Source organism: Ceratina calcarata, unplaced genomic scaffold, assembly GCF_001652005.2.
Source record: "Ceratina calcarata isolate Rehan_Ccalc_2016 unplaced genomic scaffold, ASM165200v1 scaffold120.2, whole genome shotgun sequence".
NCBI lineage: Eukaryota > Metazoa > Arthropoda > Insecta > Hymenoptera > Apidae > Ceratina > Ceratina calcarata.
In genome coordinates this window covers 110,222-135,800 of record NW_017132980.1, presented here as the reverse complement: position 1 = coordinate 135,800, position 25,579 = coordinate 110,222, and the positions used below count along the sequence as shown (strand labels likewise).

General features: G+C 41.9%; 2 protein-coding genes across 2 annotated transcripts in view; both read left to right on the top strand.

Moving 5' to 3' along the window:
* Window positions 1-55: 55 nt before the first annotated feature.
* On the top strand, window positions 56-1,763 carry RfC3 (replication factor C subunit RfC3). The gene is made up of 8 exons (XM_018026678.2): window positions 56-268; window positions 330-394; window positions 458-585; window positions 656-818; window positions 880-1,039; window positions 1,116-1,327; window positions 1,405-1,482; window positions 1,545-1,763. Exons 1-8 carry the CDS (start codon window positions 231-233, stop codon window positions 1,685-1,687), a joined length of 987 nt encoding a protein of 328 aa, XP_017882167.1. The 5' UTR covers window positions 56-230; the 3' UTR covers window positions 1,688-1,763.
* Window positions 1,764-9,267: 7,504 nt separating this feature from the next.
* The window catches only part of LOC108626231 (uncharacterized), a 37,888-nt gene continuing 21,576 nt past the window's right edge, over window positions 9,268-25,579 (top strand). The window contains exon 1 of the mRNA XM_018026811.2: window positions 9,268-10,223. The gene's annotated coding sequence lies outside the window, so the exon portion shown is untranslated. The remainder of the gene's footprint in view (window positions 10,224-25,579) is intronic.

The following is a 25,579-nucleotide window of genomic DNA, read 5'->3' as shown; positions in this document are numbered from 1 at the left end:
ATGTCTTAGCATAGTGACATTGCTAATGATACTTAAAAAAATAAAATACAAGTTAAAGCTCGTTCAAATTGTGGCTTATGCAAATGACTTCTGCTTTACACATGAGCCGTATACATATAGTTTGTGATGATGAGTACTATAGATTCTTGTATGCCTATACGGTGGAATTCATCTAACCTTGTTGCCTTGTTGTTATCAAGTTTAGGATAAGAATTTATGATAAGTAAACCATGACAGCGAAACCTGTGCAGTCTATCAATTTACCATGGTAAGAATTTGTTAGCATGTATGTTCCAAATACGAATGTAAAATAATTGTTTTCATTCCAGGGTTGAAAAGTATCGACCGAAACAATTGGACGATTTGATCTCTCATGAGGAAATTATTAAAACCAGTAAGTCTTCAATCTTAAGATTATTCTGCATGCTTTCCGATTATAATTTTATTTCCATTGCAGTAAATAAATTCATCGAGGGAAATCAACTCCCTCATCTCCTTTTTTATGGACCTCCTGGTACTGGGAAAACCAGTACCATATTGGCTTGTGCCCGTAAATTATATACACCAGGACAGTTTAATTCAATGGTATGATCCTACATTATGAATTTAGAATTTTACACAATTTGTATATTGTGTATGATCTAGATCCTTACAGGTTTTAGAAATGAATGCCTCAGATGACAGAGGTATTGGTATAGTTAGGGGACAGATTTTGAACTTTGCCAGCACAGGTACAATGTATAAATCTGGATTTAAATTGATCATTCTCGATGAAGCAGATGCCATGACGAATGATGCACAGAATGCTCTTAGGAGGAGTAAGTCGTATTATTAATTTGTTTCAAGTCTGAACGATATGTTATATTAAGATTGTTTCAGTAATAGAGAAGTATACGGACAATGTGAGATTTTGTATCATTTGTAATTATCTCAGTAAGATAATCCCTGCCCTTCAGTCGCGTTGCACCAAATTTAGATTCGGTCCCCTGTCTAAGGATCAAATCTTGCCAAGATTGAATACGATCATTGAAACAGAAAAGTGAGTTCGAAATCTACAAAAGAAAAGAGAAAGAGAAAAATTGTTATATGTGTTGATATATTTTTTTATCATCCAGATTAAACGTTTCTGAAGATGGGAAGAATGCATTGGTAACATTGAGTGGAGGAGATATGAGGAAAGTTTTAAACGTTCTACAAAGTACTTGGCTTGCTTTTGGTTCGGTCACAGAGGAAAACGTTTATGCTTGCGTTGGTCATCCTCTTCCAGTTGATATAAAGAATATTATTAATTGGTTGTTGAACGAGTCATATGATATGTGCTACAGCAGTATCCTTTCTATTTCATGCACTCAATATCACATTCCTCGCCTTATCATAGTTCTTCCTTAACACGTGTTTGTACAGAAATTCAAGACATAAAGTTGAAGAAAGGCTTAGCTCTACAGGATATATTAACAGAACTCCACTTGTTTGTCAATAAAAGTACGTGTCATATTTCCCATAAGATTTAAGAAGATATTTCATATTTAATTATTTCGTTTCAGTCGAATTTCCAGATGATATACTTATGAATTTGATAATTAAGCTAGCCGAAATAGAAAAGAGGGTGTGTATCGGCTGTAGCGAGGCTGTACAATTAAACGCCCTTGTGTCAGCGTTCCAGAATGCTCGCGACATTCAAACTTAATTGCGTGGAAATGAAACGAATTTGTACTATTTAATTTTTTTACGACAGAATGAATAAAAAAATTTTTTAAGCAGAATTCACGAATTCATTTATTTCCTTCCCTAATTCTCCCAATAAATTATATTCTTAAGTTATTAAATTTATAGATCTACCAAAATAAAGTTGTCGAAGATCGCAGGTCACAAATCAGTGGCACACGATGCTCGTAAATTTTTGTCCGCGTGATCTCAATCATTCTTCGTCCTACCAAACAGGCAACAGTAACAGTTAGAGGAAACTCATCTCAACGATGATAAGTTTCTCTCGGTTTGCCTAGGTACATCTAAAGCAATCACTTAAACGTACAAGTGGAACAGCGTCTGACAGCGGTCCGACAAATATCGCTAGATCAGCACGCGAGTATCATACCGGCAAAAACACATTCAGACTTCGAGCATGCAACGTTTCCTGTGCCGGTGAGGCTCAACATTTCTCGCGCACACACACATAGGACATGTGGCGCATTCACGTAGGACAAAGTAGTGGGAAAGCATGGAGAGCGTTAAAGACAGACAGTGAGCGTGTCATATTTTCTATGTATGCGTGTGAAGTGGCTCCGGAATTCAATGAGTATTTCGTACATCTCGAATCTCGACTGTGATAAGTGGTAACACTCCAGATGAATGAAGACAGAAAGGAGCGGTGATCTAATAGCGCGTCTGAACAGTTTCGGATTATACTACTTGCCGTAACTGCAGGCCACGCGTAGCAGCTGTTCCACGCGCTGTTAACGCAAAACGCATTAACAGAATGTCAATGTAAATTGAACCACTGCTATACCACTAAATTGAAGCAGGCTTCATAGAACCTCGTCTGATTTTTCGATACAAGGTTTGTTAATAGTAATCGAATGATTAATATCGCTCTATGCTGCCCAAATTACTTCATTGGGTGCAAGCGCCGATACGCGTTATTATTAATGCCACTAATTAGGCGAAGGATGCAATTATAGTCCGTGAAACGTGAACCGGTTCTGCTTCATCTATCGAAGTGGGAATTCTCTTCGAAATTGCGAAACGCGACCGGAAATTTAACGAGTTCGCCCAAAGTTGCAAGATTATTTTTTGCCCCATTAAAGTGTCGTCAAACATTTTATCACTGATCAGAATACTTTATCAAAGAATTTTTTATCCTTTTAGTTTATGAAATTAGACTAGAACGAATGTTAACTTTTGAAAATCACTGAAATTGGCCTTCGTGTAAACTGGTACACGAAAACTTTCGCACTCGTGTTCGATCGGTTATAAAAAAAAAACCCGATTCGATTCCCCGTAATTTGTATTTCACGGTTTTTCTCATGCACGCTAGCCGAATATTTCAGCCGGTCGGCCGATGGAGCATGGATTTATCGGCGGAAAAACAAGCAGACTATAAAGTGTAATGCGTGAACGATAGCGCGTGGCGAGTTTTCGAAAAACGTCCAAGTTACCACTGTTTTATATCCGTTGTCGTTTTGCGCTCCGATTCGTTTCAGACCCAAGGACACTTTGTTTTTCATTTATAGGACTTCATTTTATAATTTATAATTTAAAATCATAGATAGAGGTGCAATCAGTGAAATTGTATAATACGTTAATATAATAATGCATTAAATGAAGCTTACGAAGCTTCAATGTCGAAAATGTTCAAACACATGAAACAACATCATAGCTGTTCCCAATTTTTATTTTTTAAAGGCTCCTAATCAGGGCTATATGAAGACAGAGTAAGGTAAAGGGTAACAAGTAAATGTAATGTTTCGAGATTTGTATCGAACATGAAGAAACAAGATTGATCAGTCAGTCTGGTGTTAATAATTAAATAATACTCGTGCCTGATATCAAACGAAAGTTTCAGCTTAATAAGAAGCTCGGCGGGGGTGTGCCTCCAGTAGCACGTCGATTCTCCGAGTTATTTCAGCTTGAAAACTTGGCGCAGACGTGCCCTTAACTTTCCGCTTCGAAATAACTAATTCAATTAGTATATCAGCGATGCTAGACTCCCTTCTAGTTCGGTTTAACTACACCCCGCACGATGTATCTCATGCCGCGTGAATACTCAGTATTGATAATCCCCATCCATACTATTCACCGTTCCTGGCAATGATCAATCTTTTTTTTGTCTTTTACAATATTTCTCTAAAACTCTTGACTAGCTTAAATACAGGATGAATTTCAACATGAGATCTCGCGATATTTGCTTTCTTTCAAAAAGATTTTTGACGTGGGTATGTGAAATATTGGACACGTAAGATCGAGTGGGTACAAATGAATTAGATATTCTTGGGCCCTCATCGATATTACACGGGGACACGTATTTTCAACTAGTGGGTACCCAGCCGGTGGAAAGGGGAGGAAAGCTAACAACGGAACTGGCTTGCTTCGGCTCAACCCCCAAGGGATTTTAACGAGATTCCGAGCGGTGAATATTTCGCCTCCTACTACCGTTACAACCTATCGTCCATTTCTAAACTCTCTATAATACCAGGCCGGGCTAAAGTCTCTACCGCTAACTTCACAGATTTCAACTTCCCAAGGACTTTCCAGATACAAGTGTCCGGACACTCGAAAAGAAAGAAGTGTGCTACTCCTCGGGCTGTACCAATGTACGAGCAGAGATAAAGAAGAAAATGCGGCCGGAGAAAAAAGTGGAAGAGAAAGCACGGAGCTACTTCGATCGGCCATAAATCCAGCCGATTCAATCCCTAAATCGAGACGCGGCCAATCGAGTATGAGCACATATTTTTCAATTTCCTTATTCGTTCCTCGTTAACCCGTTTGGATCGTTAACAGAATTTCTCTACTTATTATTACCAAAATAATATATCAGTTAGTATATAAATTATTATATTATACATGTATCGGGGTGGTGACTAAATAATTGCGGAGATTGTTGATAGACTTTTTATTTAAAATCCACAATCATTTTATTGCCAACCCAATATTATATAAAATATTATATGAAACGTCGTATCAATATTTGCATCAATTATACGAAATGTTGTATTAAGTCCTGAAACAATTATTATATGGAATGTAGTCGTATTAATTTTTTTTATAATATTTATGGGCACAAGTATATGACACAAATGGATGGATGTATAGTAACATCTAAGCTTTACTGACTTCTATTCATTCCCTCTCGAAATATTTTAACAAAATTTTCAGACAGTTCTGTCGTTAGTTTTAAGCAAGACGAAAGTTAGAAGGATGATGTGTATGCTCTTACCGGATGAGCACAAGCGTTGCACGATTTTTGACGAGGCGTTCGCTGTTCCATCGATCCGGAACCGAGGAAAGTAAATCTTTTTGCGGCTCTCGTTAAATATGAAACGTGAGAAACGAACTCGCCGTGGTCGATCCCGTCTGAATATATTGCTACAGAAGCTTTAATTTATATCCGAAGGATGAAAAGGCAATGATTGCCACCGTGAAATTTATTAGTCGTCGATTTTTCTAAAACATACTTTGCTAATTTATAATCTTAATTGAGTTGGAAAATGTTTTTTTAACAAATCTTGTTTTTCGCGTCGTTCTCAGTCCTACGATCTCTAGCAGAAGCAGGAAGGAAATTGTGGGAACGCAATACGGCGGCCGGTGCGTGGGAGGATTCTTAAACTCGTTCGAGTGTCTCGGAGGTCCCTTAGCCGCGGTAGCGTGATTGTAACACGCTCATTAAGATTCAGGGTTGAGCTGAAAATAGCGTCGAGATCGCTTGCAAGGACTCCTCCAACGCAATGCTGACATTAAGATCGTCTCGAGCGAGAAGAGTAAAACAAAAATAAGCTTAGTCAGAATATTTCGCAAACATTATTTCCTCGCATTGAACACCGATATGGAGGTGAGAAATGTACGGGACGAGGATTGGAAAAAAAAAAGCCGGTGATGGATGCTTGCCTCCGAAAATTTCCTCTCTTTAATATTAAGCATCGTTCAAAGCACTTTTACCAGGTGCGATGCACGCTCCTTCTTTTTTCTCACTCTGATTGCATCGATCACCGACGAGAAAAGAGATCTCGCGCTCGAAACATTTCATTAATAAACAGTTGGCCAGGGTGCATGCAAATTAGACGTTTTAAGGCAAGCGAAATATTTGAAACGAAGGGTATTGTTCTCGGAAATTGATTTAACGGTCGGTTATAATTTCTACGGTCATTTAATTATCGCGGCGCTCCTTATGCATATTCCGCACTTTATGTATCGACCGGCATCCAGTTTGCGAAGTTCGATCGATTGGAAAACCGTTCGCGTCGTTTTAAAGAGTTCTTCTTTTTTTTTTTCCCTACCATGTTCGCGGGAGGAGATGGAAAAGCTGGCCGGGTAAAGGGAAGCGAGGTAGTTTGCAGAAGATTGGAGGTAATCGGACTTCTTCAAAGGGAACGCGATACCTCGGCTCTAACCATAAGGACGTAACGAGTGATCAGATTCTTGGTTCGTCGTTAATTTGACGTTTCGTTACGTAGCAACGAAAACTTACATACTCGTACCACCGTTGTTTTCGCGAATTTTCCTTCCATCCCTTTTCCTTGTAAAGATATCTTCGGAGAACCATCGTAGCAGTTGTTTCGTCAGTATTCACACAAAATATCGTATCAAATATCGTATCAACAACTGTACGTATGAAACATCGCGTCGATTACTATATCAATCATTATATCAACTATTTATATGAAACACTGCGTCAGATATTGTGCCAAGTTTTATCTCGCATAAAACTGGGTTGTATCGGCGAACCGTAAAAATATGGTTAACTATTCAGTTGCTATGCTTCTGATCATGTTGCACATTTGATAGCATGTACAATGAACCGTTGATCCCCTCTCACAGTTTCTTTATTTCTCGTGAAATACTTGGGACGAAAAACGTGCGAAGATAGAGATCTCCTCTGGGATCGCGTGGAGAACGATCGTCTTTTTGGCGTACGAAGAAAAAGATTTCATAATGGAAGTGGAGTGTGTCAATCATACGTCAGACACGGCTATATTTTATATAAATGTGTATTTAATTATTACAGCGGCGGGAATTATTATTATTATTATTAAAAGAGGTGAAACTCTTTGGTAGAATTTCTAATATCGAATGAAAGATGTAGTTCTCATTTAAATTTGAATTAAAATCGATTCGGAACAGTTAAGAGACGCGAGTCAGAACGATTTTTAGACAAATCCTTTTAGTAATTTATAAAAGATAGTCAGCGTTTTATTCTTTTCGAGTTAGATTGAAGGAGAGAGGAAGTTCGTGGAAGAAAACACAGGTGTTTCGAGTGAACACGGCACGGTGGAATAGGTATACGGCGGTGCGGCTCGATGCTGATCGCGGAGCTTGACCCGGAGAGGGGTTGAAGGGGTGGAATCGGTGTTTGGAAGGGGATGGCGTTGTCGTTAGTGCCGTAAGGCGGCACTCGAGAACCTAGGACCACTTTAAGTGACGGACGACTGTCGGCCGAACCTGTTTCGAATTTAACTGCTACCCTAAGTAACTACGAAGAACACGTGAGCCGTTTTTCACCCTCGGAATAAACGAAACCTGACTTCGAATTCCAATTAAGAAGAGACTAAATCGCTGCTCCTCATCGATCTACTACGTCTGACATATGATTGACTCATATTGCTACTTCTTTCGTTATGAAATCAGATTAATTTTACACAAAATTTTTCCTGACAGAGGATGAAACAAGAAATGGAGATGAAATCATCACACGCTCGTATCATTTTATCATTTCAGAAATCTAACCGTAGAGTCTAACTTTCTGTATTAGATGAAATAACGAACAAAGAGAAAAATGTTCAACATTTATTTTTGACGATAAAGACTCTTGTCTTAATAAAAATAAATCATTAGACTTCGAATCAGGCTACGATATAATTTATAATAAAGAAGAATATCCGGAGACTTTATAATTAAGATGTTGCCATTTAAATCAATCTCTATTTACAGCGAGCCATTGTCTTGATCCAGCAGACGGTCTATCCGTCCCGTCGCAAGATTTACATTCTGAAGCATCGACGCGCAATTAAGGGAACCGAGTCCCAGGCCTCGCACGCTCCGCGGCCCGGTTTTAATGGTGGCTCGCTAAAAAACGCTGGCACGCTCCGAGTGCTCGTCCCGCGTGAAATTTAGTATCATTACGCGGAGGGGGACACAATCTCGCGGCATTGTCGCCGCGGGAAACGACGATCGCCGACCGTCTACACCGCGATAAATTATGAAACGGCTGAAACAGCGCCGGGATACCTATCTTTCGGCTGCGTGCAAATACGGGTTTGTTAGAACCCTCTGTTTGCCCTGTTAACTGTTTCGCGCGCGAGCATACACAGCCGCCAGTTTTTCGGAGTACCGTTTGCTTTTTCTCCTATCTTCTTCCACCTTTTATTCGTTTGCTGATATTAGAATGGTCGCTCAAGGCCAGAAATCCTTCGTATTTTTAGCTACGTCTCATCTAAATACAATTTGTCCATCTAAACGATCTGTGTTTAAGTTAAACACGACGTAAGTAAATTTCTGCTGGTTCGATTTGTACCACTTGCTGTTTGTTTAGACAGGTAACAACTCGGCAATTACTTAGTATCACAGAAATGGGCAGAAAGAGAAGAGGCGGTGGTCAGAGTGGGCCAGCTTTGTGGCTTGTTGTCTAACTAATTCAAGGGAGACGAACTGCCGCGGCATCGAATCGATAATTCCCGGTCGAATCATTTAACGACGGTTTATCTATGTTTTCATATCGGTAATTGTTACCCTGTCCCCGCCTCCTTCGATCGTTCTCTTTAATTAGCCAGGGGAGAAGAATTTATGCGTCGGATGCTCGCCAGCTCGCGAGCATCGATGCCGTCGCGGTTTTCTTTTAATTATCACTCGGCAACGCCTCCACTGAAATTCTCGGCCGGGCTGGAAACGGTCCATTTACGCGCACGTATTTGATTGCAGCCCATTCGAGAGGAGGAACGTTCACCGGAGAAACAAGAAGCAACCGGAGAGAAGTGGCAGGAAAAGTAGGACGAGCTACGTCTTCTCCTCGACCGTTTCTCTCCGCTCCGAGGGTCTAATACCCGTTTTCGAAATAAAATTTCGCTAACATTACAGCGCGAACAATGTACCTCGTCCATCCTACGATACCAGACGATAGAAACATGTATTTCATATTTTTCAGATTGAACCGGCCAAGCATACGTAGACCGAATGTGTACATCTTATTTTGATAGAAACATTTTTTACAACAGCATGAAATATGATATCTAATCGGATTTTCAGACAAGATACGTATGATATGTATTTATGAAGAACGATGTGAATCAGAAATTCATCAGACACGAATATTCCATTCGAAGTGCAACTAATTTCCGTACAATTTTTATCATCGACAGAGACTGGAAAAGCTCGCGTGTCTACGCTCCAATTAGGACAAATAAAAATTGACAGAAAAATTTGTTTAACTCGAATACAGGCTTGAGAGGTTGGTTGACACGGCACTGGCCGAGGGGTTGCCACAGGGGGTTGGTGGGGGTTGAGCAGCTGGGGTGGCTGGAGCTCGAATGCGAGCCCGCGGTATCTACACGCTGGGTTCTGGGTTTGGCCGGGTCGCGCGGCGGCTCCTGCGCAGCCAAAGAGACGTACACATACATACACGTACACGCACCCACACCCGTGTACGATCGTCGAACGACCGAGAGAGAGGAACGAGAAGAGAAGAGTGGAAAGGAGAGTGGCAAAGGCGAGGCGAGTAAAAGCGAGCTGGCAAGCCAGACAAGCGAAGCTCCAGGCAGGCGAAGTGGACTGTCAGACAGGCGAAGCAGGCAAGAGGCGCACACAAGCTTCGCTGGTACGCCACCCAAATCGGTTCTCCCCACCCGGGGACAGAGAGACTCCGGGTGCACCCCTCCTCGGTTCGTTCTTCGCGCTGCCTCCTTCTCCGGGGTGCTTTCATCCGCCTCGTTCCGTGCTCGCGTTCCCGATCGCTTCGTACCTCCGAAGAAGAGGGTGCACCTTCGTCCGCGTTCGCGGTGACACCGGGAGTACACCCGTACGCATACCTCGACCCGGGTCGAAGAACGTGACTCGTTTGTGTTTCTGTGACTGTACAACTCCACGTCGAACAAGGATACGGTTATCTATTATTTTTTTGGACAACGTGTGCGAAGACGCACTGACCTGCCTCTCGTCTCTCGCCTCCCTCTGTTTTCTCGACGCAGAGGGTCGAAGAGGGGATTCGACACCCCCGCTTGGTTTTCGGATCGGCTCGGTTGATCGACCCTGAATACACTGTGCAGCTATTGTTTTTCTGTGCGTCCTCTCCCGTGGGACTCTCTCGAAAAGTGAACCAAGAATTCCGAGCCGGACAGGGATGAAGAGGTGCGACGTCAAGCTGGAAGGGAGGCTGCTGTGAGGCCCGGACAAAGCGTGCACGTTGTGTCAGAGAGACGTTCAGGCGCGGATACATCGGTTGCCAAGCCGGAAATCCTCGCAGCGGGCGACGGGGACTTCGTACCTAGGCCGGTCGTTCAACGTGGCCGATCATTGGACATGTAAGTACACTTGGCCAAGTTAAAGTGCACTGCGAACCGTCTGACTCGCCTAACGGAACGTATGTCTATATGGGAATGATTTCGATCAAAATTCCCCTATCGATTGCGAATCAATTGCTTTCTTAACGAAAGTGATTCGGCCATGAGAAGATACGAAATACGAATTCTAATTACTGGAACGAGAATCTCTGCACGATGCAAAATGAAATAGCTCTTCTTTAAAGAGTAGCTGTCTTTAAACCCCAAGAGCACGAGTCGCCTGTCAAACAGCGCTTCAAGCTTTAACTCAACGGGCAATTCAGTTACCGTTAAACATAATTAGATTCCCCTAATTCATTCGCGTGTAACGTTGGAATCTCTAAACGCGACTGTTTGTTATTGACGTTGTAATCTTGTTTTTGCAACATACGAAACTTCCCGGCACTAGAAATCGACACGTCAAATATTCGTACTCTCAAGTTCGCTAAGCGGCTTTCAAGATACGCTCACGCCGTTCTCGAACTTTGAGAGCGCGAGTCCATCGGACTCACCTTGAATCTTGAGCAGACAAAAAAACAGAAATTGAAGAATATCAACCGGTCTCGATGATTCTCAACTTTAGTGGCATCATGAATTTATATTTAATTTTAATTCGATGAAGAGCTCGTATGCGTCTTGTTAATATTTCTTAAAATCGACTTGCCGATCATTGTGTCTGTAGATTGTACGTGATCGAAGGTTCACCGAGAGTTCATCTTTTAGAGTTCACCGTGATAGATATTGGGATTCTGGTCGATTTGGAAGCTCTTGGCGGTCCCATGGGATCGGTCGAGTCGGAAGGCGGGTTGAAAATCGGCGAAAAGAGGCGGCGATAGGGAGAGACGATCGATTTGTTTGGCGGAGAGCGTGTGATACTGACAGAACTCGAACACGCGAGTAAACACTCGAAGCCCGATGCTTCGGGGTAGCAAGGGAGAAAGAGCGTGATAGGTAGAGCGAGGGAGGGTGGCCTAGGAAAGGCTTTGGGGAAGAAATTTCAACGTAATCGGCCGACTTCCCTCGAGGTCGGCCGAATAAATAGAATAAATCTGCTCGAAGGAGCGGAGCAGACGGTGAAACGAGACCGTTCAAAGCACGAAGATTGCGCAACTGCGAGACGAAACGGGAAATCAAGGAGAGAAATTCAAAAAGTACATACTGGCTGAAAAACCTATAAAAAATGGACCAATTCTTCTGTACACAAAGCGTGTTCCTTTAAATGCTAATATTAATCCATTCAACGGCTTCACAACTCAGAGCTTAAAACGGTAGAGTGGCTGTACAATCTAGCAAAAATGCACCGATACACGAAATGCTAATATTCATTTAATCGTTGAATTACTTTTACGTTTTTTACTAATCAATTTAACGTACATAGATGTTCTTTAACAAAAAAAAAAATTATTTCAAAACTAGAACGAGAATACTTCGTTTGGCAAACAATTTTTTTGTCAAAACGATAATCTCGTGGCGAGAGTCGAAAATTCAAAAGGTTTCCGACTAGGTGCACAGTTTGTAAAGGGTTGTAAAATTCGCGACAGGGGTCCAGTCGGCGTTGCGTTTTGTGAAACATAGAGGCTCACCGGTTTGTTACAGTTAGGCGAGCAGCGAGCGAGCCACGGTTATCTGAAAATGGATTAACGTCGCTCACGAGGAATATATACACGGTCGGCGAGAGATTTCCATCGTACCTTTAACGGGCCGTTTCTTGGCCCTGCCTGAGCTTCCCGTGCACGCATCGCCTCTGCTAATTATTTTCCACGCCTCATCGTGCCTGAGCGGACTAACTTATTTCCTCTGACAGCGACAAGCAGTTTACCGAGAACGCTACAAATAAAAACATGTAGATCGTTCCACGTAACGTCTTAAAAAATTGCCAATAAAGGAAGCATTACTAATTTTTAAACACTGTTATCCCGTCTGTAAACTTCCTGTAAATAACCATTGTAACAGAAGTCATCTAAAATGCTAAGCTCTCTCTAATCCGAAATACTGAATTAATTGTAGTTTCCGTGTTCTGATTAATTCATTGTGGAGTTACAACTTGTCGATATATTATTAATGAAACGATGGTTGATTCCATTTTGCTGTTACAAAATCGACAAATTCTATACCGAAATACTAGGAGACTGTCTTATCAGAAAGAGTTCAAGTTGGCAATTCATCGCTAAAGTATCCGTGAACGGGGTGAATGGGGTCAAGATAGTATTTCAACTACGGGCCAGTATCGTTTTTACCCGCGATTCCGATAACTATCCGACGACCCCTCGAACTCCAGAGATACCAGGAATCGATTCGAAACGCGGCAGGCGGGTTCTCGTCTCGCCCCGAGGCATTTAGGCATCGAGATCACGAATTAAATTCGACGAATCATTAACGCCCTGTCCCCCAGACCTGGAAACGAGCCTAATCTCGTTTTCATGCCAGTTTAGCATTCTTTCCCGATCAGATATAGTATCATACATCATTGCAAGCATGAGGAATCTGACGAAGTGTTAAACAATTATAATTAATTTATTATATAATAAACAATTATAAATAAAATTAATACAATATTTGGTACAATGTTTCATATAACGATTTTTTTTGTAATGATTGGTAAAATTCATTTGGCAATGAACCATAGTTAACTAAATGAATACAGGACAATTGCAAATAATATACTACGACGAAAACTAGCAGAAAAATCATGCGTTCGTATGAACTGGGTTAATTTCTGGACAATAGACGCGTTTACCTTAATTCGGGCTAATTAGATCTTGACGAAGACTCGCGTCTCGTCGGTGTTACGGGTTTAATGAGTTAGAAATTGAAAACGTCTTTCCTCTAATTGAACGTTGATGCGAACCACCGACGCTTCTTACCCGCGAATCATCCCCAGCGATAATTGCGTCCCAACCAGTAGCAAATTGCTGCGCGTGTAATCATAACGCACACAATGCGTCGTCTCGAACAATTAGTTAGAGAAACGATGACAACGTTTGTTCATTAATATCAATCCAAACACCTTTAACCGAGATCATTAATCTTGCAAGACACAAATCTACTGTGTATTGCGATAAAATATGTTCATCCTCTATTATAAATTACATTTCAATTAGTCATCCGAGTAAATAAAATACTCAGATTGATAAATTGTAATAAAACTGAATAAAAAAATATTCAGCCTCTGTGTAATTGTGTGTAATTGCAGAAACTCGATCGACTATGTTGATGTTCGCTCCCATTCAATCGATGCTCTTCGAAGAAATACAATATTGAGATTGAAGGAGGATATAATAAGGATCGATGAGAAACGTTCGCGTAGTTGCACGGGATACAATTCCCCATGCAATTGTGAACTACCCTTCAATCAACTGATGCTGAGAAAATAATGCGGGAGTTTTCCAACATTGATTTCGTTCCACTGAATTTGATTCGTTTTCTACCCGTGACACGCGATATATCCTCTCTCGTTTCCCTGGAATAGGAGATGGAATAGTCAAGTTCCTTATTCACGAAAGGAAACCATTTCTCAACGAGATCTTCGAATTGCGCGACGTGCCGATAGCAGGGTAAGAAAAGAAAAGGGGGGGACGAGGAAAGAAAGGAACGTCGGGGAAGTTTCTGCGAAACGTAATAAGTCCGGCGAAGATTAGTCGGATAAAAAGAAACCGTCCACTCGCCGAGATAAGATTCGTAGCTTCTCAAAGGGCTCTCGGTATCGGCGGTGCAACTTTGACCTGACGACTATCAAAGTCACCTAGCAAAAAACGGTAAATCGTGCAACGAACCGGACGCCCGTCCGAAAAGGAATATCAACTGGCACTCGACTTCGCTCGATGCCCGGACACATTTGTAAAATCAATTCATTAACTCTGAACACGCCGATTGAAAATTTATGTAAAGAGTCGATTTCATCAAGCTCTATATTATTTATCTCAAACTTTAAACATCTCTTTTTATGGAAAATTAATGTCAAACTCGATATACCTCGTTCAAGGNGAGTTATTGAGAAAAAACGAAATTTTTTTCCAAAAGTTCGCCGTTTCGAGGCTGGGATGGTCGGATTTTGTCAACATCAATAAAATACCAAATAATCATATGTAACTTGTTAAATATCGAAGTTAGAAGAAAAATTCATAGAATCTTTCTTGTTGAGGACGTCAGGGCTTATAATTTCTGTATAAAAAGCTCTCCGCCATCGTCAATAATTAATTGAATATTTCCTTCTATACTTGCTAGCACGTAGCTATTTATTATTAGCATTGTTCTTCGGACGTCTGATTTCTTTTTAATTATAGGAAATGGGTTTTTCTAAGACACATAAACTTTTGGGATTGATTGTATAGCCAATACATCTTTAAAGAATAGTCGATTTGATGGATCTCTTATATTATGTATCTGCAGTTTTAAGTACCCTTTTTTTATGGGAAATTACTGATGTTAAATTCTTGCTGTTAAACTCGGTATATCTCGCTTAAAGAGAAAACAAATAATAATTATCAACGAGGTTGAAACAGCTCCCGCGGTGAAAAAGTTCTGCGGCTGGGTCGTTTTCGTTGATCACGATCAAGAGAGGATGGGACTATGCACAATAAACGGCGGTGGCCAACGAGTCACCGCAACGGTGCCGTTTTCTGCCGGAAGCGTTGACCAGGGTATCGTAAAGAAGTTCCCGAAATTGTTCGCCTGACTTTCCCGGCGCGAGCTTAAAGAAATTGAATCCCGGGGCTTCGAAAACACCGTGGCCTGGCAACGGACGACGGACGCATCTTGAACCCGTCCCCGTGAAGCCATTAAGGGGATCAACGAGGTAATAGGATCATAATAAGAACTCTATCGGAATGTTCAGCCACTTTTCCCTGCCACTGGTTAACGGTAATTTAACGCCACTGTGCTTCTTCTAAATTATACGCCCGCCCGACGAATTACAGAATTAAATGTGATCATTTGAAATCATTTTCGCACCGTTTTATGCACTATCTCCAATAATAGATTAATAAAAATCAGAATTAAATTAAAGAAATATGCATGAAGATCAGTTTCAAACGTTAAAGAGAATATATGAGTGTTTCATTCATTTGTATGTACAATTTATCTAGTGTAAAAAGAAAAATAATACTCGCCTGAATTGAGGGCCGGAAGCGATCACATTTTCATTGGCCGTGAACTCGCTAGGAATTCCACGTGAGCGAAAGCTGCACGATTAATGAAATCGTTATAGTTCGCTACCCTTTGTAACGTGGATCGCGAAGTATTACGCCGCTTTAATAAGAACGTAACGCGGTCCCGTTCCAAATGGAAAAAAGGATATCGAACTAGACGGGTTCTTTGTTCGGTCCTCGGGGTATCGAGTTGCTCCTACATTTTCCTCCGGCTTTAGTGAAATTCCAACGTCGATACGTGCTGATAAGAGTAATCGCCAGTCTTTGTTTTGAACGATCCTATCGACTGAATTCGAGCACTGATTAAAAAAACGTATTAGGTAGACGCATATGAAATTTCTTTTCAAACAGCAGACGTGACTTTCACATCGCGACTCACTGTTGCAATATGCTCTAATAAAATTACACAGAGAGGAAATTGCATTTACTAGGAACCTCATTCACGTGCACGAAATTATTTCATTTTCATGACGGTGTAGAATGAGACGAGGTGATACGTAGGAACGAGTTGGGAAACAAAACGACGTTTTATATGCGCCAAGTTAATACTGTATCCTATGCGACGGTAATCTCTGTCAGTTTATCTACAACACTCAGTACCCTATTGTCTCGTTCCACGGAATGACACCTCATAGCGCACAATATTCTCGGAATTTACTTTGTCCCTCGTATCAGAATCTTCTACTTTAGCACCTGAACGTATCTAAAGTCCTATCTCAAATACAATCCAGTGACCAGTTCTCCAGGAACTGACGCGAAGCATCGATCGTCGCGTCCGAGTCGACTTACTGCCGTTTACCAACCACGGCAAATACACTGCCACTCAGAAGTACATGGACAGCTATTATTTTTATAGTACATGACCAGAACCATTAATTCTTAATGGTGATACTACTTTTTTTTTTTTTTAATCGAGAATAAATATAAATCAAATTATATCATGTTCAGTGTTATTTTAATCAGAAGAATCTGATAAAATAATTTTGATTAGATCAAAAGAAAAGAAGTTTCGTATTTTCTGCAAATCGGTGCACAACTTTTTGTCTCGTGCTCGGCACACAATCTCTCTTTCACGTCGTTGTCTCTTCCCATGTTCGACGCTTTCGGCAAAACATAACATCACATCAGAATGTAGTACCTACTTACACCTACATCTATACGATTGTGTCCCGACGATGTCACATTCAGCAAAGGAATACTGTACAGGTCGGACAGAAGAACCTAAAGGATATTCAGCTACAAAATACCTTTCGCATTTTTGTCTATCATTTTCTAATAAATTTAAGTAACTAAGAGCCAATCCCAATAGTGGCAGATCGTTTTATTCGGTGACGTTCGAGTTGATCTCATCAGAACAGAGTCCCTTAATGGTTTTATCACATCTTTTAGATCGTTTTATTACCGCCAAGGATCAAGGGATACGTCGACACGGTTTTGAGCGCCGGTGTATATCGGGTCCGTTCCGCTGGGGTCAGTTAAAGCCGCGGCTGTAATGGCCGCGGTGAACGCGCAACAAGGGGATATACACGCCCGCGCGCACGTAGGTACACGTGTTCGCGTTGGTAATTCAGAATCGAGTTAAAACACCGTGGTGGTCCCGCGTATCTTCTCCCCGCGCGGTACAGCTGTTGCCGGTGGGTTAAACGGGGACGAGATAACGCCACCCCGTGTCGTAAACCTTCTCGCAACGACGCGGACGTGTCTTCGACTTCCCGGATAATAATGTGAACGCACCGTTCTGAATTAATTCTGAGCCACGGCAAAGATTTAATCCACAAGTGACGGATCGATTTTTATACGTTGAAAACAATTTTTCACTTGCCAGTTGTCAATCACTCAATCTAGGGATTCAACGCGTCAAGAGACGTTCCTGTTTGATATTTGTAAAATGGATACGAATCTTTTCATCGATTTCAATAAGTCTGGTTTATCGTGTTCCGCGTTCTTTCTTATACGAATTAGATCACGCGAACGTTCGTTGATGCTTCACGTCTATGAGAAATAATGATGTAATTTATCTGGTGAAGGAGGTATTTCATTAAGCATTCGATCCGGATCGTTAATTCCGGGAACACGATGCCAAGGGCTGATCGGGTACACGTGTCCGTCGGCAAATCCTGAAGCGTGGCGCGTGGCGTGGAAAGCCTCTGGTTCGACACATCTCGAGACAACCCGGGTACACAACAGGGCCCTCGTAGCAGGTAGCCTACGCGACGCTCTATTACGGCGTGTATAATCGACCGATCGACCGGCCGGATTCCCAGGGCTGACACCCGATTCGTATCCGGCCATTTCGGCCGGATATGCGATTCAGACGTACCGACCGTTTCCGATGTTCTCCGCATGAATTATTGCTCTACCCGGCTGCTGCGATCCGATTTCCCTTCCAAGCCACGCCGGCCGCGCTGTCCCGAGCCGGCCAACCCGAAAGACGATACGTTCCCTTGATCGTGGCCCACCTCTGTTTACCCTCTCGTCCGTGAAATACTGTTTAAATTAACCGAATCTATATAGAAGCGATTGTGCAAGCTACGAGACTATTAAAAAATAGGATATCCATAGCGACGAGACATTGTCATAAGAAACACGAGTACGTGCCAATACTTTTTGTCACGAACGAGTTGGAGAAGGATATCTGCTACGCGAGCGGAGTTCGTTAAACTAATACTCGTAGATCACGGTAAAAGTAGGTCGGTTACGTGCATACATAGATACATAGATATATCATCCCGTATGTACCTACGCTCGTTTATTACGTTTCGTAACTTTTATTAAGAGCCGCGACGTGAAAATGCGAGACGTTATCGCCTCCTAGTTTTTCCGTTACGTTGAACGTACCGCGCGTCCTTCGCGGATCGTTGTTATGCTAACGAAGTCCGCGGGAGAAAAAGAGGGCAGAGATTTTAATTCCACGTCACAGCCGCCTAATCTCGGCCTCAACGTCCTCGCGCCGATGTTGAGATAAACAGGCGTCCTCCTCGAGTGAAACGAGATTGTGAATCTTTTGTCGAGGGGTCGGGTCATTAGCGACGAGAAAAGAATCTCGCGAAGCTGATGCGGGATTTGATCGAGGATTTGTTTTATTCGACTAGGCAGCGGAGGGCCCTCGGTTTTTCTTTTATTTTTATACCCGTAGGAAGTGTCGACCTTTGCAATTAAGATGTAACTCTTATTTTCTGAAGGTAGTTTACTTCAATTTTACTCTATTCACGCTGTACAGCATCGAATCTATGTATCTCCTTGACGATCTTACTCCTTTGATCTCATATATTACATGACTTAAAAGATCTTCTATGTCAAGACGACATGTAATTCCTTTTTCCTGATGTTAGCTCACTTCAATTTCAGTTCTGTCTCTTCTTCGACTTCATTTATTATATAATACTGAGTCGTCGTCGTTAATACGTAGTCACACCGTTAAACGACTACTAAAAATTACTAGTGACTAAAAAACTAAGCCCTCCGACTTATCAGATAAAAAAGAAAAGAAACCGGATTTATCCTTGAGCCATGGTGCAACTAGAGAATCTTTGTCTAACTCGGGAGAACTCGATAAGACGTCGTACGCCACTCCGCCGATTCTAATACCAGTTTGACACTTGGAGATCGATGAGAATGGGAAAGTATCGTACATCTCCCCACCCCGTGATAGAGAAAATTATTCAGACTCAGCTTGTGTACGTGGCCGGCTATAAATCACGGGAACGCTCGCGCCGATAATAATCCGTGGAGAAAGACAGAGAGCCTCTACTGATTACGGTTTCATATTGAATTTTTCATCTAACCGTTACGTGGCCGGCCTATTCTATTCTAATTACGATACAGTGCCCCATTCGTAACACTTGTGCTTCGCATGAGCTGAAATCCAAGCCGTTCCTAAAGCGGATTTATATTTTCATGATGCACAGAATTTTGCACTATTGTCCTTGCGTATTCACTCTATCTTATTTATATATATTATTGCTTTAATTCTTCAATTCATTCATTTCTCTGATCTCATTTTCATGCGTCGTACGTATGATAAAGGTAAAATAATTTTAGCGACGGCTACGCGTACGAATTAATATACGTAAAAATAGGAATGTGTGAAATTCGAGATTGGAAGACTATATTATTTTCTGGCGCGTCGACTGCGCAAGCTGACGTCCTCTCTCTCGTCATAGCCAGCCCCATTTTTATTTTCTCTCTGCCGGGACACAAAGTCAGCTCACGTTCCGCGGGCCGCGCGAACAGAACAGGCAGGTAACTCTCGAAGGAAACTTCGCCGAAGTATCCTGTATTAAATTACAGACGGCCCAGGCGTAAATCTTCGCGGGAGCGGACGCACGACCGAAGCGGACTTCTCGCTCGCGCGATGCGAAACTTTCTTATTCTTTCCATCCTCCACTTTTCCCCCATACCCGGTCTATTTTTTTCCTTCTTATTTTCGTTCGCACGACTTCCTTTTTTGTTTTCCATTCTGCAAGTTTTCGAGGCAGCTTTGTATAATGGACACGGGTGCATCATCGCGTGGCCCTCTTGTTACCCCCGGATCTTCTTAAAGGACTAGAAACTTCGCCGAACCGTGATCGCTTATTAATTCTCGTCCTCCCTTGTTAACCCGTTTTTCTCCCGTTCCCGGTGTCCTTTCAGAAATTAACTAAACTCGGATCCTTTCAAACCCCAGAGTTCGTTAAATTTTAGAATAGCTACGAGCACGCGTTTAGAAAACTTCTAACGATCTCCTCGCCAGTTTTAAACAAACGATTTTAACATCGTGAGATGTTTTAATCGAACAGTATTAAATCTCGACTTTCAAAGCTTTGAACATTGCGCACGATACCTGAAATAAGGATAGGAATCCGCTTTTATCAATATTTCCTTAAGTTTCAACGAGCAGTACATGTGTACATAAACCAGGCTCATTGTATTTTGACCAAAATTAAACACGGACAACTACGGAACGCCGTTAACAGCTTACGGCGAACGGTGTGTATCCGCGGCCCAAAATACAATGAGCCGGACGTATGTACATATTAAATTTAATATCGTGACAATGAACTGACGTAAAAGATTGCATTTTTTAATCAAGTAGAATCGAATCTTGACTTTGAGAGCTTTGAGCATTATGTATGATACACAAAACGGGCGGGGGGAAGAAATCCGCTGGAGGGGAATTATCCTCCAAAGCAGGCTAGTAAAAAGGGGAAAGAAGAGTTGCCGAACTGGTAGTAGGATACGTCGCGATCAAAGCGGATGGTAGCTACGGCTTTGTGGCCAGGATACGCGCGGATAGGGACAAAGGCAGTATCGCGGCTTAGGGAATCGCGTACACAGAAGAAAGAAATGGGACGCGACACAGCGGAATCTGGGTGTAGTATAAAATAGGAATTGTTAGGAAGTTCACGCTCCGACGCCGCGGGCGAGCTACCCTTTATCATAGCATCGATGAACCGACTCAAGTTTCAACGATTCCCGGTCTATCACCTGTTTTCTGTTTAAAGAGTTTCGCACGCTATTGCATTAGCTTGCTGCTTATGAAATTCTATTTTCAAAATTATATCAATCAGGATTAATTTATTCAAAAATGCACTGCATATTTTTGAAGAAAACGATTTAGAGAATAAAGTCTAGAGAGAAGTTCATTTTTATATTACATGCGACATGCATTTCACTTTTGATCGCCTGTGTTACACGCATTATTTACATTTTTTACAGATATATTTCCGTGCATGTACACCAGATCTGCAGTGAAATTATTAAAAGCTTCTGGGTGATACATGCTCCAGCTAACACGCAACGATTTTATGCACAAGTTTCATTTATCTTGGACAAATAAAAAATGATATTCACGTTTTCGCTTGTTTATTCGAGAGGTAGGAACAAAAGAATCCTTTGGACGAAACGTATACACGTACACAGTGTAACGAGGGTTGGGAGGGAGGGAGCATAATCACCGAAGCGGCAGTGCGGTGTATTCAAAGCGTGAAACTAGCGAAACGTTTTCCAAGGGAAAGGGAAAATATTCGAACGGAAGTCGAACATAGGGGGAGGTTTTTAACACTGGCGGAGGGGCGACGCGTATCGGAAAATATCGACGCGGAATGCGGTAGGAGGATAATGGCGGGTGTCTATCGGTATCTAGCAGTGATAAGTTATTGCTGAATCAGTCGCTAGTCGGATCAATTCTCCCGAAATAAAGTCTACCATTCATTTCGTCAGTTTTTTTTTAATAAAAAAAAATCGTCAGTTTCCTATCTCCGTTCCCCTTCCAGTTTTTTTTTTACCTTTCTTTTACGTATTACTCCTGACGAAATGCTTTGGGACAAACGTAGTAATAAAGCAATAATACCGTGGACATACAGAGCTTCGGTGTTCAATATTCCAGACGCTATTGAACATGTTTGAAAACGTATAAAAGTGGTCACATTCAGCGACGTGTTATTGCTGGAAACTTTTTGCCAGGTTGTATTGAAAATAAATACCGCAGGTTTTCGCGAGTATCGCGAAGACACGGTTCAGCTGTATGATCGGTTAACCATCGCGTGCGAATGGGTCCCGCGGGTGAATTCGCGTTGCCTCGAAACTCGTTGAATAAAAAATCAGTCTGGGACCCGACGTGGTATTTGTTAAAAACGATCAAACGCTCGACACCGCTATTATTCTATCACGTTCAATAAGGACAATGTAATAATACAGTTTAATTGAAGATAACGAGACGAAAAAAATGCGAATCACATTCGGTTCAATAACTTCATGTACATTTGATTTGGTTTGTCATACGAGTATTTTTTAAACGCCAGAAGCAAATGCGGTGATCGGTTTTTCGCGATTCGCTATGAATTCTGTGAACGGCGGGAAAAGGAACAGAATTATCCAGCGATTTGTCAATACGCTCGTCCACTATTATTCGGGGAACGGTTGAAAAGGGGGACCGAATCAACGATGATAAATTCGCGGCAGTAACGCGGAATAATCGTGCGAGCGGACAAAAACCTGGCCGGGACAAAAGCTCGGGAGTGGTGAGAAAAAAAATAAAATAATCGCGATGACTCTTCCTCCATCGGTTTCAGGACGTTTCATTTGAAAACGGAGAGGAGCAGGAGGGAAAGGTGGAATTAATGCGAAAATTTAATACAGCTGTCACGCGTCGCCCGTTACTAAATCTACGTACAATGTCATTAAATCGGCAGAATCGGCTCTAACACGCGTTTTGTTTCGGCCCCAGCCGTATTGTAGCCCACGACCCGCGTTTCGTACTTGCTAATTGTAATAATTTTCCCGCTCCCGGGCGTGTCGTAAAAAGCACGCTAGTTCCGCCAGTACACGTAATTGCCTAAAATTATAGTGCTCGCTGTCTATCAAAATATCCGATAAATAATCCATATCAGTAATTATCAATTAGAGCATCGTGATAAATTAGTCAATAATAGATCACACAATGAATTGTGAACAGTTTCAATAAAATTATACTTGAAATTGAAAATACGAACTAATTTCACGAGGCAATTTTGCTTCACATTCTTCGTATTAAAATTCGTATGGTGAAACAATTAGTATAAGTCAGCCAAAGGTGATACACAAGAAGGCAAAAAGTATTTAGCTACGAAATATCTATCACAGTTTTGTCTATCATTTTCTAATGATATCAATAAAGCAAATCGTGTCATTATCATCGGTATGAGAATTTATATCTCACAGAGTTCTGTATTTTCGAACTAACTGAAACTAATATCACTAGGTCAACTAATTGGCGGTGGATATAAGAATTTATCTTATCAGCAGTTTGCTATGCGCCCTTAGGAATTGTACGTTGCAACTATGGTAATAATTCTGCAATATCCTATAGGTGTCGAGTCTCATGGGCACAGGATGTACATGGGAACGAGTGTGTACCGAAAACAGCTACCTATATCCCCTGTACGAGACCGTTGAACACGGGTATTACCGTTTTATGGAGATTGGCAATTCGCGCGCGACCTGCCCGGAACTTGGAGATTATTTAATTAGAAATTCTTGTTGCCAGGAATTTTACATGCTGCTGCCCGTGCCGGGCGCAAGAACGAAAGGTAAATATGTACACGGCGGCGTTAAGCGACCGCGGATTCGACTGCGTCAAATCCCGTTACGCCACTTCAATTCCCGTTCGAAGAATTCGCGTTTCGCGCAATTAAAAAGTTACGCGTTGGAACTCGCGCCTAACTCGCCGGGGGGGGGGGGTCTAGCTTTATAATTAATATAGTGCGCAACTTCTTAATTGATGATTGCCGCCTGATTTTTGCTTCCGCGATACACACGTCGCAATGAAAGTTTACGGTCAATCATCCGTTTTTTCTCTATAGTTTCAAACTACGGGGGCGCTAATTTTCATACTTTGTGTTATAAAATAGATTGCGGATTTGATGCATTTATGAGGAAACCGAGTCTGCGCAAAATTATAAAACCTGTGCGCGATATATAAACCAGAATGTAAAAAGCCGAACGTTCGTCTAAAATAAATTTTTTCATCTGATGTTATAAACGTTTCGTTGTACGCAGAGTCTAGTTATAACAAAAGAGTAATAATGTAAAAACTGTTTGTGCGGCGATGAAGAGTTTCTAAAATTAAGGAACGTTTTTTTTTGCCGTAAATCGCACATCGCGTTTCAATATGACGGTCGGATTGTTTAAGGTAAAATACAATTACGCGACTCTGCTCTCCAGAGTATTAACGTACGCGGACGTGGAATTATTACGATTACAATTTTCGAACGGGAGACCGGGATGGAATTGGAATGTAAAAGTAAAATGATACGGAGCGGGGAGCCACCCCTGGTCGTATATCAGATCGCGGTGTTCGCTAATCTGCTAATCTAATTTCTCTGCTAGCCCGGAAATCGGCCAATTTCCCTCTTCCACTATCATCCCCCCTACCAACGGCCGTTATACTAAATAAGAAACTCGTTCGCCTCCATACGCGAAATTATGATCGAGCACGAAACTTCCTAGGAGTATCGGAATTTTTTCCAAACTAGATTCGTCGCTAATTTTTCAACTAATCGAGTTGAATTCTCATCTTCTATAGAATACACTTTTACACGTAGAAGTAATTAAATTGTACTAAATAGATTGCGGTACATATTTCAACGGTCAGTTCTAATTGGTTCGCTCTCTGTATAAATAGAGTAGTTCCTGTAACGTTTGTATCAGTACACGTATTGCACGTACCGGAGCGTACGGATTTGCGGTTTACTCCGTGCAGACTCTCTTATCCGGGACGGGAGAAGAGGCAAAACACTGTGAGAGAATACATATGTTCCGCGCACGCGGCCCGTAATCGATCACGAGGAACCCGTAAAAAACTATAAACGTGCCTGGGGCCATCGGTCTGCGAGTGTCAAACGAAAATTAATAGTTCGCCGTGGTAATGTACAATGTGTACCGTAGTACGCGATGAATAAAGATGAGAGTCAGCTTCATCGATGTTTCGGAGACAAAAGAAGTTCCCGGTTAGACGTCGTGTATACATATACATGCATATGTATATGTATGTACGTATAAAGTGTCGGTAGGTAGGAAAGAAATTAATAATCGGGGCGGGTCACGCGACCCCGGTGGGGGGATAAATGGGGGTGGAAAATTTAACCTGACCTTTTTGAAATTCTAATTTCGTTGAAAGCACTCCGAAGCAAGCGGATTTTCATTTTTCCCCCACCTACTCCTTCGTCTTCTTCTTTTTGCAGCCTGTTTTCTTCCCTTTTTTACTCCCCACTTCTGGCTCGTCTTTTTTCCCCCGTCCATGTCCCTGTGCGTGTTTGCGAACGGCAGCAGACGCGAAAAACGGAAATAAACGCTTTGACGAGCGCCGGTAGCCTACCTCGTCCCAAGCTTAAAAAGATTAATGAGGAGAGATCGTTTCCGGGACTTCAATTTTATTACAGCCGGGTTCAAAGGGAATCCCTCGATACGGCGTATCCTTCCTGTTCGACCGCGGATTTAAAACCGGGCAGAGAAACGCGAGAAAAAAAGGGATCCACGTTGTATAGCGAACGGCAAAAGAAAATCCAGGCATTGTGCCTAGAAACTGTAGACAATGCGTGAATGGAGATACGTTATGCGCCTCGGAAGTGAACTGAGAATGCTATGACCATCGTGCAATCTGAAAAGACGTACTGCGAAACATTTTTCAATTATCCAACGAATGCATCGGCTCTTAAGGATGTATTGGCTATA

Coding starts and splice junctions, on each gene's coding strand:
- RfC3 (XM_018026678.2), top strand. CDS start 231: ATGACAGCGAAACCTGTGCAGTCTATCAATTTACCATG. Junction 269..329: donor CAGTCTATCAATTTACCATG/GTAAGAATTTGT, acceptor TTTTCATTCCAG/GGTTGAAAAGTATCGACCGA. Junction 1,483..1,544: donor CCACTTGTTTGTCAATAAAA/GTACGTGTCATA, acceptor ATTTCGTTTCAG/TCGAATTTCCAGATGATATA.